The sequence below is a fragment of the Arachis duranensis genome, chromosome 4, assembly GCF_000817695.3.
Source record: "Arachis duranensis cultivar V14167 chromosome 4, aradu.V14167.gnm2.J7QH, whole genome shotgun sequence".
Lineage (NCBI taxonomy): Eukaryota > Viridiplantae > Streptophyta > Magnoliopsida > Fabales > Fabaceae > Arachis > Arachis duranensis.
Genome location: NC_029775.3, coordinates 118,593,057 through 118,608,130, shown reverse-complemented (window position 1 = coordinate 118,608,130; position 15,074 = coordinate 118,593,057). Strand labels below are relative to the sequence as shown.

The following is a 15,074-nucleotide window of genomic DNA, read 5'->3' as shown; positions in this document are numbered from 1 at the left end:
TGTATGTAATAAGAGAGGAGGTGAGGTAATGAAAGTTTTTTAACGTAAAATAACTGACATACAGTGAGATAAATGATTAAAAAGGACAAAATTAAAAAAAAATGTTGACACCAAAATAAATTTTGTCATTATATATTATTGATGAATTTATTTAGTTAAAGTTTATATCCTTGAGTTTTTTTTACTCANTTAAAATTTTTGGATTTATCATTGTCTCTTTCAAACCACGCTTTTATCCATTTTAGCCACCCAAAAATAAAAATTAATCCACCAAAGACAACACCTATTATTATTACGGAAAGTTTTAAATTTTTATTTTATTAAATATATAATAAATGGATGAAAATTTTTAAATTTATATGTTTTCTATACAATTTTCTCAATTAAAAACATTAACAAAATGACACATGTTAGCTCAATAATGCACAATTAACTTTTATAAAATTATTGTTGGAGTATATCTAAAATAACAATAAAAAAAAAGCAACCAAAGTGAAACATAGTAACACTAATCATTTTATATAGATTAAAGTACAATTTTTGAGATAACACTTGGAAACAAAATTTACAAGATTGATCACCTATCAATTAAATATTTGAGATAATTGATCTTGCTTCTATTTAAAATATGAGAATTTGTTCTTCACTAACTTTATTAACCAATGTTGATTATTATTCATTTAAGTACTATTACTTTTGTCTCTTCTACCAACTACTAAGGCATGAATCATTCTTTTGATTTTGATTAGAACACTGATACATCTCCGTCTCCAGAAAGGAAAACAACATTGATACACAATTCTATTAATAGTAGTAGTGTTAAAAATTTGATGAGTTGTACACTGAAAGCACTTGCTTTTTAGGTAACAAAAAAAGATGAAAAGTCTTAGGACTATCAGAACAATATTAACTGCCACAACACTCTTAATTTCATAGTTATGCAGTTACCACATCTATGCTGATGAATTTCTTTATAATTCCCATCATTTCACTTCCAGGAAAACGTCCCAAACATCCCCTTGCAGCTGCCAATTCATTCAGCTCATAAACTGAATCGCCGCCATAAGACTCGGAACATTTCTCTTTTCTCTCTTCTTGTTCCAAATCATTGGTCAAGTCCTCACCAGGCACAACACTGGGAATAGGAAAAGGGTCCAGAGAAGTGGTTTGAATGGTGGACTCGCCAATCGCACCAACGAAGTCTCTCAACCGACACATCGTGAATGGAACCGGTTCAAAGCTGTGATCTCCATACTCTACTGGAGTAGAGTGATCACCTGTGACACAAAGGTAAAACTGAAATTTTCCTGATGATTCTGCTTCCCACAAAAGCCTTGCCAACTGCCCTACTGCAGTGTCTACAGCTTCTAATCCTTTGACTTTGAGAATGCTAGCTTTGTCATGGCCTGCATCATCTATTGCCTGTAGCACCACACAAAATCTCATCACAATTCAGTAATTAAAAGAATACAACTTAGAACGCAAGCTTTAAGTAGCACTAAACACAAGACATTTGTTTGGAAATTCCCATAAGATCATGAGTAAACTAATGTTTCTGTCAATAAAAATTCAAAACACTGATAAATATACTCATGAATGAATGAAACTAGCTTTGTAGTTTGTACCCACAAAAGACGGTCTAACATTTTGAACATTCATCGGTAAAAATGGTAATTTACTCATCTTTCATGAATATAAAGTTCGTTTCGTTTATTCAGATAGATTTGTCAACATTCTAAATTTTTACGGGTAGAAATGGCAGTTTACTCTAAACATCACTCTCTCATTAGATCATAGTCTAAACAACTATGCATTTTCCAAGCAAGTGAAAAGAGAGAAAAACCAAAGCTATAAAATTTTGACCTTGATATGAAGAAATCCAAAGTCATAGCCATCCGACCGGCCTTCTTTGTGCTCATCCTCTCCAGGTACAAAAACTCGGGGGCAAGATTGCAAAGGAGCTGAGAGAGCCTTAGCTATTGCTGATGATTTTGAAGTTAGTAAAGTTCGATAATCTCCGGTGGCTCCTGGAGCTTCTAGAATATCAATACCAAGTGATAAACCCAGGCCAGCAATTATTTTTGTGGGAGCAACCATGCAAGGCCATAAATCATGTTTGTTTATAAATGGAGGAACCTGTAATAATGATATACAATTTGAAAGTACTAATGGCAGATCAATAGTACATTTACACGAATATCCTGTATAACAAAAGGTTGCAGCTTAACATAACTGTGTAATATAACATTAACCGAAACAGCATACCTCAATTCGAATGCCACAACCTCTTAAAAGGACTACATTTGCTATGTTCTTCCCTTCTGTGGCACGTTTAACATTCACAGGATGAGAAACCAATATTTTTGTTATTTCCTTGGACAACTCATTAACAACATCAGCTGTGTTTCTTGCTTCATCAGAATCGTCTAGAGCTTCGGCTTTCAAAAGTAGGCGGTTGTCCTTTAATGGGTCTGTTCCTGAAATATTTCCACTCAAATTTGGTCCTTTGACAACCACTCCACATCTATGTTCTGTTGCATACCTATGAATTTTTTAAATTAAAACCAAGTCATCCAAGATGTCCAAAATGTATGTGATCACTAATATATATAGATTTCTATGCTACTTAAATTTTCTCTGGCAACAACCAAAATGTTCCCAAGTCTACTTCATAAAAATGGAGAACAAAAACATTAAAAACTCAATTTAATTCATGCTAAGTGGCAACCTTAAGAATCTTCACCTGACTCTAACTTCATATTGAGGGAAAGATGGCAGCTTCATTCCGTCGAGGGCAGCACAAAGTATGGGGCCTTCTTCTTCGAAGTGCCTGTCAGCCCTCCTACTGGTGACTATTCCAGTTTTCTCATCAAGTGTTGCGAAATTTGACTGCAGAAAATAAGGGGGAATCACTAAGTTATTAACATGTGAAATTCAGAAAAGCCTGAGATATAACTATTTTGCAATAGGAAGATTAAGAAGTAATCATACAAAGAATACTAAGAAACCACAGTTTTTGCGAGGAACATAGAATAACATCAGTAAGTATGTTGAAAGTGTAATGTCAAATTAAAGTAAAGTAGGTTCATATCTACTAAAAAATGCTACCTCTGTTTCATTCTATTTGTTAAGTTTCAAGTTGTTTTTCCTAACTAAATAATGAAAACAAACAGTGAGAATTGGGATTTACACCAACCTTAAAAGCAATATCACCAGGTGACATGGCCAATCCAGCCCCCATGGACTCAAATGCACCTCGACCACGATAATAAACTCTAGGATCATAACCCAACAAGGAAAGATGTGCAGTGTCACTTCCACAAGCCAAGCCAACCTCAACAGGGTCCATTAGTCCATTGATTCCAGCTGACGCAATGGCGTCCAAGTTAGGCAGTTTCGCTGCTTCAAGAGGAGTCTTGTATCCAAGCCTCGGCAGCGACACATCCCCCAGCCCATCTATCAGCACAAATGCCACTCTTTTCTTTGGCAGCTCTTGACTACTCATTCTGCTCCTTCTATTCTCAGGTTAGATATATAATAGCAGTATTAAACATCTAAAAAAGAAAATTCTTTCAAAAAAAAAAAAGAAATTGCTGATATATTCAGCAACTTCACTCTCAGATGATTCCTTCACATAGAACACAAATAGCATATTATCAATTACACACAAAGATTTTACCTTTGAGCTATTTCACAGCTTAGAATACACCACCCAACACTTCATGTGTATTTTTCTAACTAAAATCTAAATCAATTATATAAAGAAAAATGGGACCTGCTACATAAAAAACGGTAATAACCAACCAGCAGAAACCCAACAACAAAATCATAACTTTGTTTCAGTTTTGTGTTCAGTATTCAATTTAGAAACATGCGTCTGCATTGATGTTGATAGTGTTCATTATTTATATATATACCATGTTAGTTAGGCAATTAGTTAAATTGGTAGTGGATAGTTAGTTAGGCAAGGGTTGTATATAAGGTTAATATACACTAATTGTAATTAACTTCTCTGATAAAATAGCCACTATTCCAGAAAGTTCTCTTTTCTACTCTTTCTTTCTCTCTCCCTCTCCGTCATTGTTCTTCACCATTTCTCACCTGGTTCTTGGCAGAGCTCACCAAACGGCTTATGAACACACCTTTTTCACAATTGATCACCTTCTTGTGTATTTATAAACTCACGGCAACAAGTAAAAGGGGGCAAAATGAACATGCAATACAAAGAGATCAAATCTCCATTGATGAATTTGACAGCATATCAGAAGAACATTGAAAAATTACAAATGTTACCTTGATTGATCAATCAGCGTGCGGAATCTAGAGAGAAGTGATGAAGATCGATGAAAATATGAATTGATAGAAGCTAATTACTTTCAAAACTACAACTTTATTCTCTTCATAGCCCTTTATTCGCACATGAACCAGAACTTATTCTCCCTCTGAGTGATTCTGTCGATAAACTAATAAACAAAGTTAATAAAAACGTAATCACTAATCAAATTAAATTAATGAAAAAAATAAAGCTTCAATCTTTCTTATGTATTGATTAAATGATAGGTTGATTTTGAGGAGCTGAATTGAAATTTATATTAATATTTTGAAGAATAAATAATTAAATTAGTTATTGAAAGATTATATATACTCAAATTGAATTCTGATTTGTTTTAATTAAATTCATCCTAAAAATTAATACTTATCTTCACATAATAAAACTTTATTCTTAAAATCTTTTGAAAATGAATTTAATTGATTAATTTTTTTAAAATTTAATTTAAATAATAAGTAATATTTTAAGAATGATTTTAACTATTGCGAATGAGTAATGGCTCAAATGACATCGTTTTTTTATACTCAATTAAAGGGTTGCGATTTTAAATCTTCTATCTTTAATTAAAAAAATGATTTTAACTATTAACTCTTTGTATAATACATTTAAATTTTTATTTTAGAAGATAACCATTTAAACAGTAAATATAAAAAATATAGTTCTAGTTATTTTACTTATAAAGTACAATATATAATTACGCTAGCATACAAACAAAATACATAAAAATTAAAGCCTTTAATTAACCACGTAATCATGTCATTTAAAGGTATAAGTTGGCAAATGACTTTGTTCACCATGAACAAGAGATCATCAATTCTATCTAGCTCTTGTAGAAATTGTGCATAGAATCAATACTTTAATTAGTGTTTAAGAAGCGGTGGAATCAACTTTTTTTTTTAATTATTTAAAGCTACAAAATAAGAATAATGCTTATCCTGATAAAATTATCCTAAAATTATTTATGATTATTCAGATTTTTTTTACGTTGTTTGTTGATGATTACTATTGTCTTTACCATTTTCATGTACTTTCTCCCAAACACCAACATCAATCTAGTCTGATTTGGTTATTGGCTTATTGCCATGATTTTTGAAATCATTCTTCTGTTTAAATACCAAGCTGATATGGAAAAACAATACCAAGCAAATATGAATATTTTTCTTGATGATTATTTTTTTAGAATTTACTACTTTTAAAAATACTAGTACTTAAAAATGGTCAAATTATATTTTTTTATGATTCTATTTTATGTCATTACACGTTCATTTCATTTGTTGCTCATGATGTTGATCATATATGTTAGTTCTTATGATTTAGCAATTATAAAATAAAAAACCAAATAATTCTTTACAAATATTGGGACAAAACTATTCTCTTCATAACTGAAGAGTTGGCAAAACAACATTTTCTATAAACTATTTAAAATAGGATATAACTACTACTGCTAAAACAAAAATTGCAGGTCTAATGCATAAACCTCCAAAAGTCCAAAACTAAAACACTGAAAGATCTACTCCACTTGATTCATTTGTGAGCCCCAACTGTGTTCTTGCAAGCATCAGCACATTCTTGTGGCTTTGCCTTATCCTCACAAGTCTACAAAATTAAAATACATTTATCAGTCACTAAAATTGCTTAACCAAGATTTTGGTATTCTAAAATAAATAGAGACAACATGACTTATTTTTCATGTTCTCATTATTTATTTATCAGTTTCTTACCATAGAATATAGGCTCCATCTCAAGAGTACACACCACACTATGATAAATAATATATTTTTTTAAACAGTAAATAATTTTTACTAAATTTATAAATAACATGTACATTGCACATAATGTACGGTAATCAGAAAGTTAGTTAGTGAGTGTGTCCAGCTCAGCACAATTAGTTAGAATCTGTTAAAGAATCATGTATATATAGCACAAATCTCTCTCTTGTTCATTATTTCTTCATCATCTCAGTTTCTGATACCTCACATTTTTCTATTCTAAAAGAACTCTTTTGAAAATAATAATAAAAGCTTTATTATTCATTGTACATAGGCTTTTTCCCTGAAATCTAATTAAAAAAAAAAACTAATCTGTTCAAATAAATGACATAACCTCTTTGCAGGGTCCTTTGCAGGGTTGATCAGCAATGCAAGCCTGACCAGCATTGCAACAAGCCTTGTCCATCATATTCCCCTAAGTCATCAATAACATTAGATATCAGCTATCATGACATTTTTTACTATAGCTTGTTTTGTCAAAATCAAAATACATAACATAGAATGAAATACTTAAATTGAAAGATCATGAATATATTCACCTGAGCTTGTCCAATGGCTTGGCCAGGATTCATGTTCTGGTTCTGATCCATTGTTGATTTCTTTGTTTTGGACTTGTTAAAAAAAGATTAATTCAACGATATGAACTTATTAATGTTGAATTTGACTCATATGGAAAGCATAGACATATTTATTATTTATATAATAGCTTAAATTGATCAACTAAGTGACACATGTAATGATTTTGCACCGTTTATCTTGGTTGCTTTGGTTTAGGCTTAAAACCAGGAACTCGTATTTTCTTATTAAATTGACGGTTAAATCAAAGAAAGTAAGAAAGCTAAAATAGAGCAAATGGAACGAATTCATGGCCAAAAAAAAGAAAGGTATCAAATAGACCAGTCCTCTTTATTTTCCCTTTTTGGGTTTCTCTTCATTCAATATGTTTTGGAATTCAAGTATAAGCAAAGTAGAATCCCTTTCAATCTCAGGCTAAAATACAATGTAATCAAGAAAGTGGAAAATATGTAACCAGAAAAGAGAATATGCTAGTCCTAGTATATTAAAGATCAAAATATATATCATAAAATATAGTAGATTCTAATCAAATTAAACATATGCTGCTATCATCTTTAAATGATTTGTCCTCGCTCAATTCTATTTGATTTTTTTGCTTCAGAAAAGAAGTTGCAATTCAATCATTTTCATGCTTCAGGAGATGTTCAAAGTCATGGCAACCGCAGCAAGTTCCACAGAGTAGTATATCTTCTAAAAGCAATAAAATCTTCCAAGACAAAACAAACATATTGGATCTACTTGACAAACATATTGAAATTTGAAAGTGCAAATGTAAAGCAAATAGTTTTCTTTACTTTTTTCACTTCTCTCATTGTAGATTCACAAAATGGTAATCAATATGTGCTATCCATCTGTCAAAGTATCAGAAACTAAAGCCAACTCTCGCTTCTGTTTAAGGCTGGAAGAAGATCCTTGCAAGCGACTCATTCCTTACAAAAAAACTGGCGAAAACAACGTGTATAACTAATGTAATTCAAATGGTTTGTAGCAAATTGAACTATCAAATGTATATCACTTTTCTGAAAATCAAATAAATGAACATTTATGAACATGACAAAGGAAGTAATCACTATCAGAAAACTGAATATTTGCAAAGTAGCTCAACAATTATCACTATGACATGACATTGACAACTACTTACAACTCCAAGAACAGAACAAGCAGCAAAATCCAAAATTCACGACAATTTAACTGCTATGTAGTCCTAATTTTCAAGGCAAAACTAAAAGTGATAAATATAACTGCATTCAACTAAAATAGCTAATACTCATGAATTGTGATGAAGGAAAAAAAAGTCTTGCCAATGTTAATCATAAGCTAAACAGGTTATCCTGACGAATCAGCAATAATTCATTAGTTACATCAACAATATTCAGAAAGAGAGAGACTGCACCAAGTGGATTGCTTGAATACCAGACTAGCAATTTCAGCTTCTTATCCTTAGATGCAGGTACTAATAATACAGAAGAAACAAAAGTCAGAGGTTTGAAAATAAAGCTAATATTACTTGTATACCCAAAAGGGTAGACACCCAAATACCCTCTCTATTTCACTCACAAGGGTTCAACATCATTTCTACTGAAAACAACTAAACAACCTGCAAAGTTAAGCCTTTTAGGGACAAATTCATAAAACAAAAATTCCAAAAAATTGAGGGGCGTATATAATTGATGTCTTTGACGATTCTAGAAATCAGAGGCAACATAAATGAGAACAACAGAGAAGCATCACAGGAAACAAGGAAGCTAGCACAGACGAATTGGTCAATCAGAGGATCACACATTTTATCAAACATGTAGCATGCAACCAGTTGCAAATATAACTCAACAACAAACAGAGTAAGACACGGACGGAGTTAACCACAAAGAGGGATGATCCAACTAACAATCAATGTAAAATACATATTAGAATATAAAATATATATTAAAAATAAATTAATTAATATTTATATTTATATATAAATATATAATAACTTATTTTGATAATTGATTTTAATGTACAAACATTAATTCAAAAGTCAAAATTCTTAGGAACTATGTGTTACTCTACTCTATTTTTTTTGGCCAGATACTTGGGTATTTGGGTTAGGCACTTGGGCCGTAAAAAACGCTGTCATGCTTCTTAAAAATGAAATATGAAAACGACGTCGTTTTTTTTTTTTTTTTGAAAAAAGAAACCTAGCATTCGTGGCTTCTGGGTCGTGTGCCGTCGTCTTCTTGGCCTCGCCTCCGCCTTCATTTGCTCTCCGGTCAACCCTTCGTCTCGCCTCCGGTAGCTGCTCGCCGTGATTGGTGAGTTCCTTCTTCCCACTTTTTCAATTTTCAGTCAGCTTCTTCTTTACATCGATTAACTAATTCGCTGTAATAATAATTAGTTGATTCAGGTTTTTAAATTTTAGATAAACAGGATTCGCTGATTTATTAATTAGTTTTTAAATTTAGGATTTTAATTATGTAATTTATTAACTGATTTAGGGTTTAGGTTTTCAATTAGTTTTCTTCACCAGAGATAACAAAAGAATGGCCACTATCTCCATAACATGGATATGGCAGACTCATCCTACCTTTTTGTGCTGAAATTTTAACTTTTATTTAAAAGAATGGGGGCAAATAAAAACTGAAATTCAGACTACTTGGTACTGGGGCATTATCTTATATTCTTATGAACTATGTTTCCCAAACTTTAAACTGTTAGATATATTTTGGGTATAAGAATGAAGGAACCATGACTGCAGAACAAAGGAAATGAAAAAAAAAAAACTTTTTGCTGTGTGATTCCTTTTAAAAACTTTGTCGTGGGGCTCCATTTTGGTCAGAAGAGAGGGTTTTCTCTGTGGGTGAAAGGTTATAGGTCTATGGCAGAATAATGGTACATGAAAATTGAAAAATGAGTAATAAAAATACGAATTGGATGATGTGATAACCTTTTCTTTTTCTGCTCGTCTCGTTTCTGCCGAGATGAAAAATGAACCTTTGAATTTTTGAGAATGTTAGGTAACTAATTGAGTTCATAATTAGTTGGTAATTAGTTAAAATATATAATGTTTTATATTAATTTAATGGTGTTATGATTCAAGCTACGAGGGCAAGTTGGAATAATGTCTATGGTGTCTAACAATTTGGGGAACTGGGGTGTGGCGAAAATGGTTGTATCTCTGCTGATATGGTTCTTGGTACCAATTACCGTAGTAGGTTTATGGAGTTTACTATTTTTTCATCTGAAGAAAAGATTGTGTATCTGGAATTCTGGATTAGGTTGATTTATGCTTATTGTTTTAGTTGTTCACTACTCATTGGAGTTGTTTTTTTAATTGGTTCATCTGCTTACTATCAAAATTGTTTCTACTAATTGAAAATTTTTTTTAACACTTCAAATGCTCATTACTAGGGTTGTTTCTAGTAATTAAAAGTTGTTTTGATTAGTTCAGCTAGAATTTGAAAAACACACGCACATATGCACACAGTTGCTTCTGATTGATCATTGAATTTTTGAATTTTGATAAGGCATTGAAAATGTCAGACCACAATCTGGGTTGTTTCTACTTTCTAGTCATTAAAATTGTTTATATTCATTTCAGGTTTGATACGAACAACATTACATCTGTAAAATCTGAGAAGCCAAATACTGCAGTTCTGAAAGATGAGGCCTTTGGACGAGAAGGAGACAACGGCAGTGTTCGAGAAGCTGTTCAAGTTCGTGGGAAACAACCTCAAGAACATTGTGGAAAATCCCTCTCATGAAGGCCCTGAACCAAATCCTGGGCGATACTGCTTCCGTCTCCACAAGAACAAGATCTACTATGCAAGCGAGTCGCTTGTGAAGCGTGCCACCAATGTTGCCAGGCCCAGCCTTGTTTCCCTTGGTACCTGCATTGGCAAATACACCCACGGTGGAAGCTTCCATCTCACCGTTCAGGCCCTCAACCTGCTTGCCGCCAACGCCAAGCACAAGGTGTGGCTCAAGCCCCAGTCAGAGATGTCCTTTTTGTATGGAAACCATGTGTTGAAAAGTGCATTAGGGAGGATCACCGAGAACATTGCCCCCGGCGATGGGGTTGTGGTGTTTTCAATGGCTGATGTGCCGTTGGGCTTTGGGGTGGCTGCCAAATCAACACAAGATTGTAGGAAGCTCGACCCCAGTGCAATCGTTGTTTTGCACCAAGCTGATGTTGGAGAATACTTGAGGATGGAGGATGAGCTTTGAGTGTAAGGTTTTGACAATGGTGGTTGTTGTTGTAGGCTAAACTGTGAGGTTGATTCCGATATGTCTTGTAACCTCATAAAATTTTGTTAGATATTGCAGTTAATTAGTTATATACTTTCCTACAAAGTTGTTCTTAACATTATGACGTAAGCCATGTCTACTTTTTTTATTCCTTTGTGATTGCTTTGGATGATCAGATTACTTACTCTATTGTGTCTGTTTTTACTTTTGTTTTGTGAACTGTGACTGAGGATTGTTGTAATCTTCCTCAATTTTATCAAATGAAGCTGCCTTAACAGTAGAGCCTTGCACTAGCACATTTAGCTCAAGTTTCACCATAAACACTTCTAATAATTGATGGGTAGTGAATTTTGAAAGGTTTATCATTTGAAATTCTTTACTATTATTGTTTAAGCACATGATGCCAATATTTTGTTACGCATAGGGATGACACATTTAGTTTTTCAAGCAATATTTCAACTTTGGTTTTCTTTTACCTGCACGGCAAAATAAGTTAAAAAAATATTAATTAATGTTAAAACAATTAAGATGGACTAGGTTAACTAAAATCACATATTATATATTTTAACCACTTAAAAAATGGACATCAATATTAGTTCTTTAAAAGAAATTTGCTAAAACATTCATTTATAAAGTTAGCTAATAATTTTAGTTTTATATACTAAATTATCTTTCAAACAAAAACTTGTATTTTGAATTTAAAGATATCTGTTAATAACAAATAAAATAAAATCTCGAATTACGATGCGAAAAAGATGAATTTAAATATTTTTATATTAATAAAAATATAAATAATACTTTGGGAGGCTAATATTTTTTCAGTTGGTAATAAATTATTTTCTTTTTGACTTTTCTTGAAAGAATAGAGAAAACTTCGAAAAGAAGGGTTTTGACCCTTTGGGCATTTCCATTTTCAAGCTCTTAAATATAGAAGAGGTACTGAGGAAGGAAAGAGAATAGTAGAAGGTTCCAAAACGGTGCGAATTGAGAAAGGGAACGGGAGTGAGGGAGTCTCATTCCTCTGGCACTGCCATTGCCGAAGGTTCATTCTTCTTCTTCTTATTCTTCAACCTCTATCTCTATTTTTGTAATTTTTTGTAGCATCCTCTCTTTGTTATGATTTTCAGTTATAGATTTTTGTCCCCCACCCCTCTCTTTTCATGTATTGACCTTAAAGCTTTGAAATTTATACGCTGATGAACCTTCAATTTCATTGCTTTCCGTCTGCTCTTTATTCCTCTTACTTAAATCGTATTGTTATTATTTATTATTACATATATGTTTTGCTTTAGTGGTTAGCTAAAGTGTTAATTTTTACTAACTATTAAATATGGAGTCAACAAATTGGGGAATTAGGATGTAGTGAAAATCTTGCATCTGAGCTGATATCACTTTTGGTACCATTTGAGCTGATCATGTTTCTAGTTAGATGATATATTTTGGGTTATTTTCATGTGATGAGAGATTAGATGCCATGACTAATGTTGTTTTTGGGTTAATTACTAGTTTCTGCTCATTACTAATGTTATTTCTGCATAATTAAGTTTGTTTATGTTTTTACCTTTTTTTTCATATTTCTTTTAAATTAGTTCATCTGCTATATAGGGTTCTGCATCATTATAAATTATTCCCTTGAACAGGAAAAACAAAAAATAACTATTTCTGATTGATTACTTAACTTCTTGACATGACAGTTAGAATGTACAATAATGTCAGACCCCAACTTGGGGTACTTCAACCCCAACCTCCAACTAACTCACAACCAAATCCATTTGGTAATGCATTTCAATCTGCCGGTTCAGGACTCATTCGAGGTGGATTGGGTGCATATGGAGAAAGATTATTTGGATCAAGCTCTGAGTATGTTCAAAGCAATGTATGTACAATTACCATTTTAGTATTTATTTTAGTCAGTGATTCGTACTTGAACTATTACATCATATAGTGTTTCAATGATTTTTTTTGTGTGGATACTTCAATGATGATGTCTTCACATGAAAATGACATCGGGAACCGTTCGATGGATTGATATGTTTGATGGGGCCATCTAATGGTTCAAAATGTTATCTTCATGCAAAGACATCATCATTGAAGTATTCACCTTTTTTCCCCTTCACAAAAAGCTTCGGATACCAAATCTGATTGTATGTCTGTGATCAGCTCGATGTGTTCAAATTGTGTCTGGAAAACTGCTAGTGTTATTAAAGCTGTGATAACATTTTCAGTCACCAATTTCTAAGAAGTGTATCATCAGAATAATACCTACTGTTGTAGCACACAACTGAGCATTATTGTAAATGGGGTTTTGATATTACATTTTACAAGAGTATTTGAAGTGTTCTGTAATTTACTTTTGATTGTATTTCCTATGTGGCATATGCTCTCCTACCTTGGCTTCAATAATGGTTACGTCTAAACTAAATCCATCTTGAAGATCATATTGACTAGATCAATGGATCTTTAGTTGCTATCTTTGCTTATGTTAAATGTAGATATTCTCTCTAGGTCTGAATTTGGGGTTTTATATTTGAATTAACTGTAGATGTTCAATAACAGATAAGTCGATACTTCTCTGATCCTCAATACTACTTTCAAGTGAATGACCAGTATGTTAGGAACAAGTTAAAGGTGGTTTTGTTCCCATTTCTACACCGGGTAAGAAGTGATGTTACTCTGTTTTCACATTTATCTCACCGATTTTTTATTTGAATATCTTAATTTATATTATTCCTCGCGCATTACCCTTATCTTTGTATTATATTATATTGTTCAGGGTCATTGGACAAGAATCACCGAACCAGTGGGAGGTAGACTCTCCTACAAACCTCCAATCTATGACATAAATGCACCTGACCTGTATATTCCACTAATGGCATTTGGCACCTATGTTGTTCTTGCCGGCATCTCATTGGGTCTTCATGGAAAGTAAGTATATTACCTTTACTGTCCCCTCAAATTTGAACTTAGCCACTCATAGTTGTGCCTGCAGTTTGTGTTTCTGCATACAGTGTCAGTATATTAACATTTCGCTTTCACTTGTATCTAATTATTGAACAGCTCCGTTCTCGCACCGCATGATCGGTGCTTAGCACTGTTTCATTGTTTGTTAAAACCACTCTAATCTTGGCCAGGTTTAGTCCCGAGGCTTTGAACTGGTTATTCATCAAGGGTTTGCTTGGTTGGTTTATGCAAGCATCACTGCTTAAAATGATATTGCTTACATTGGGTGGTGGAGAAGCACCTCTGTTGGACATCGTAGCGTACACCGGGTATACCTTCACAGGTATGTCTTTGGCTGTGGCTGGAAGAATCCTATCGAGTTACGCGTACTACTTTTTGATGCTTTGGACTTGCTTATGCATGGGAATATTCCTGGTGAAAACCATGAAAAGAGTCCTCTTCGCAGAGGTCAGGAGTTACGATTCGAGCAAACACCACTATCTCTTGCTCTTCATTGCCTTGGCTCAGTTCCCATTGTTCATATGGCTTGGCAATATTACTGTCAATTGGCTTATATAGAGTAATAAGGTTACTCTACTTAAAAGCACTTAATGAACATTTTATTTCCTTCTCCTTTATTGTAAATCCTCACCAAAGATGCATAATTTTAGGACTATTACACAAATGTTACATGATTTTGGTTTTTCAATATGTTTGATAGTAGTTGAAAGTTTGAAAACTTATTTCTTCTCTACAAAGATGTTTCCACATGTGACATGTGACATAGGTTACATGGTTTTTCCAACATCTATACTATGGAAAGACTTCATGCTTCATAGTTTCTATCTTATGTATGTCACAATTTTAAATCTTATATTGATTTGTATATCTTTAGTGTAACTTAGACATTAAGTTATTGAAGTCACATGCAAATTTGAAACTTCAAATTGATTATTTTTTCTGTTTTAAAAACTGCTTTTTCCTTTTTATTTAAGTTATCGTTTCAAATCGCCTTACGGACCGATTTGCTTAGTTGGCACTACACAATTAGCAAAAATGTTTATATAGATTCACGTTTATATTGTACACTACTCTCGGTAATATAGCAACCAATGGTTTGTATGATGCAGAAATACATCTATTTTTCACATGATGATTATGATTTGTGAATATATTTTTTCTTTAAAGAAAGATATTAAAACATCATCATTATTATTATTATTATTATTATTATT

At 32.7% G+C, this 15,074-nt stretch overlaps 3 protein-coding genes across 3 annotated transcripts; 2 read left to right on the top strand and 1 right to left on the bottom strand.

Annotated features, from left to right (window-relative positions):
* Positions 1-778: 778 nt before the first annotated feature.
* LOC107486529 (uncharacterized) lies at positions 779-4,524 on the bottom strand. The gene is made up of 6 exons (XM_016107075.3): positions 4,294-4,524; positions 3,197-3,515; positions 2,744-2,889; positions 2,266-2,542; positions 1,864-2,136; positions 779-1,422 (listed from the first exon to the last, which is right to left on the bottom strand). Exons 2-6 carry the CDS (start codon positions 3,503-3,505, stop codon positions 937-939), a joined length of 1,491 nt encoding a protein of 496 aa, XP_015962561.1. The 5' UTR covers positions 3,506-3,515; positions 4,294-4,524; the 3' UTR covers positions 779-936.
* A 4,330-nt stretch (positions 4,525-8,854) lies between these two features.
* LOC107486530 (uncharacterized) lies at positions 8,855-11,083 on the top strand. The gene is made up of 2 exons (XM_016107076.2): positions 8,855-8,966; positions 10,253-11,083. Exon 2 carries the CDS (start codon positions 10,315-10,317, stop codon positions 10,876-10,878), a length of 564 nt encoding a protein of 187 aa, XP_015962562.1. The 5' UTR covers positions 8,855-8,966; positions 10,253-10,314; the 3' UTR covers positions 10,879-11,083.
* Positions 11,084-11,751: 668 nt separating this feature from the next.
* On the top strand, positions 11,752-14,548 carry LOC107486531 (uncharacterized). Its single transcript, XM_016107078.3, has 5 exons — positions 11,752-11,941; positions 12,594-12,775; positions 13,456-13,554; positions 13,673-13,824; positions 14,031-14,548. Exons 2-5 carry the CDS (start codon positions 12,599-12,601, stop codon positions 14,416-14,418), a joined length of 816 nt encoding a protein of 271 aa, XP_015962564.1. The 5' UTR covers positions 11,752-11,941; positions 12,594-12,598; the 3' UTR covers positions 14,419-14,548.
* Positions 14,549-15,074: the final 526 nt, after the last annotated feature.

Coding starts and splice junctions, on each gene's coding strand:
- LOC107486529 (XM_016107075.3), bottom strand. CDS start 3,505: ATGAGTAGTCAAGAGCTGCCAAAGAAAAGAGTGGCATTTGTGCTGATA. Junction 2,890..3,196: donor CTGGTGATATTGCTTTTAAG/GTTGGTGTAAAT, acceptor TATTTTCTGCAG/TCAAATTTCGCAACACTTGA. Junction 2,543..2,743: donor CAATATGAAGTTAGAGTCAG/GTGAAGATTCTT, acceptor AAAAATTCATAG/GTATGCAACAGAACATAGAT.
- LOC107486530 (XM_016107076.2), top strand. CDS start 10,315: ATGAGGCCTTTGGACGAGAAGGAGACAACGGCAGTGTTCGAGAAGCTG.
- LOC107486531 (XM_016107078.3), top strand. CDS start 12,599: ATGTACAATAATGTCAGACCCCAACTTGGGGTACTTCAACCCCAACCT. Junction 12,776..13,455: donor CTGAGTATGTTCAAAGCAAT/GTATGTACAATT, acceptor GTTCAATAACAG/ATAAGTCGATACTTCTCTGA. Junction 13,555..13,672: donor TGTTCCCATTTCTACACCGG/GTAAGAAGTGAT, acceptor TATATTGTTCAG/GGTCATTGGACAAGAATCAC.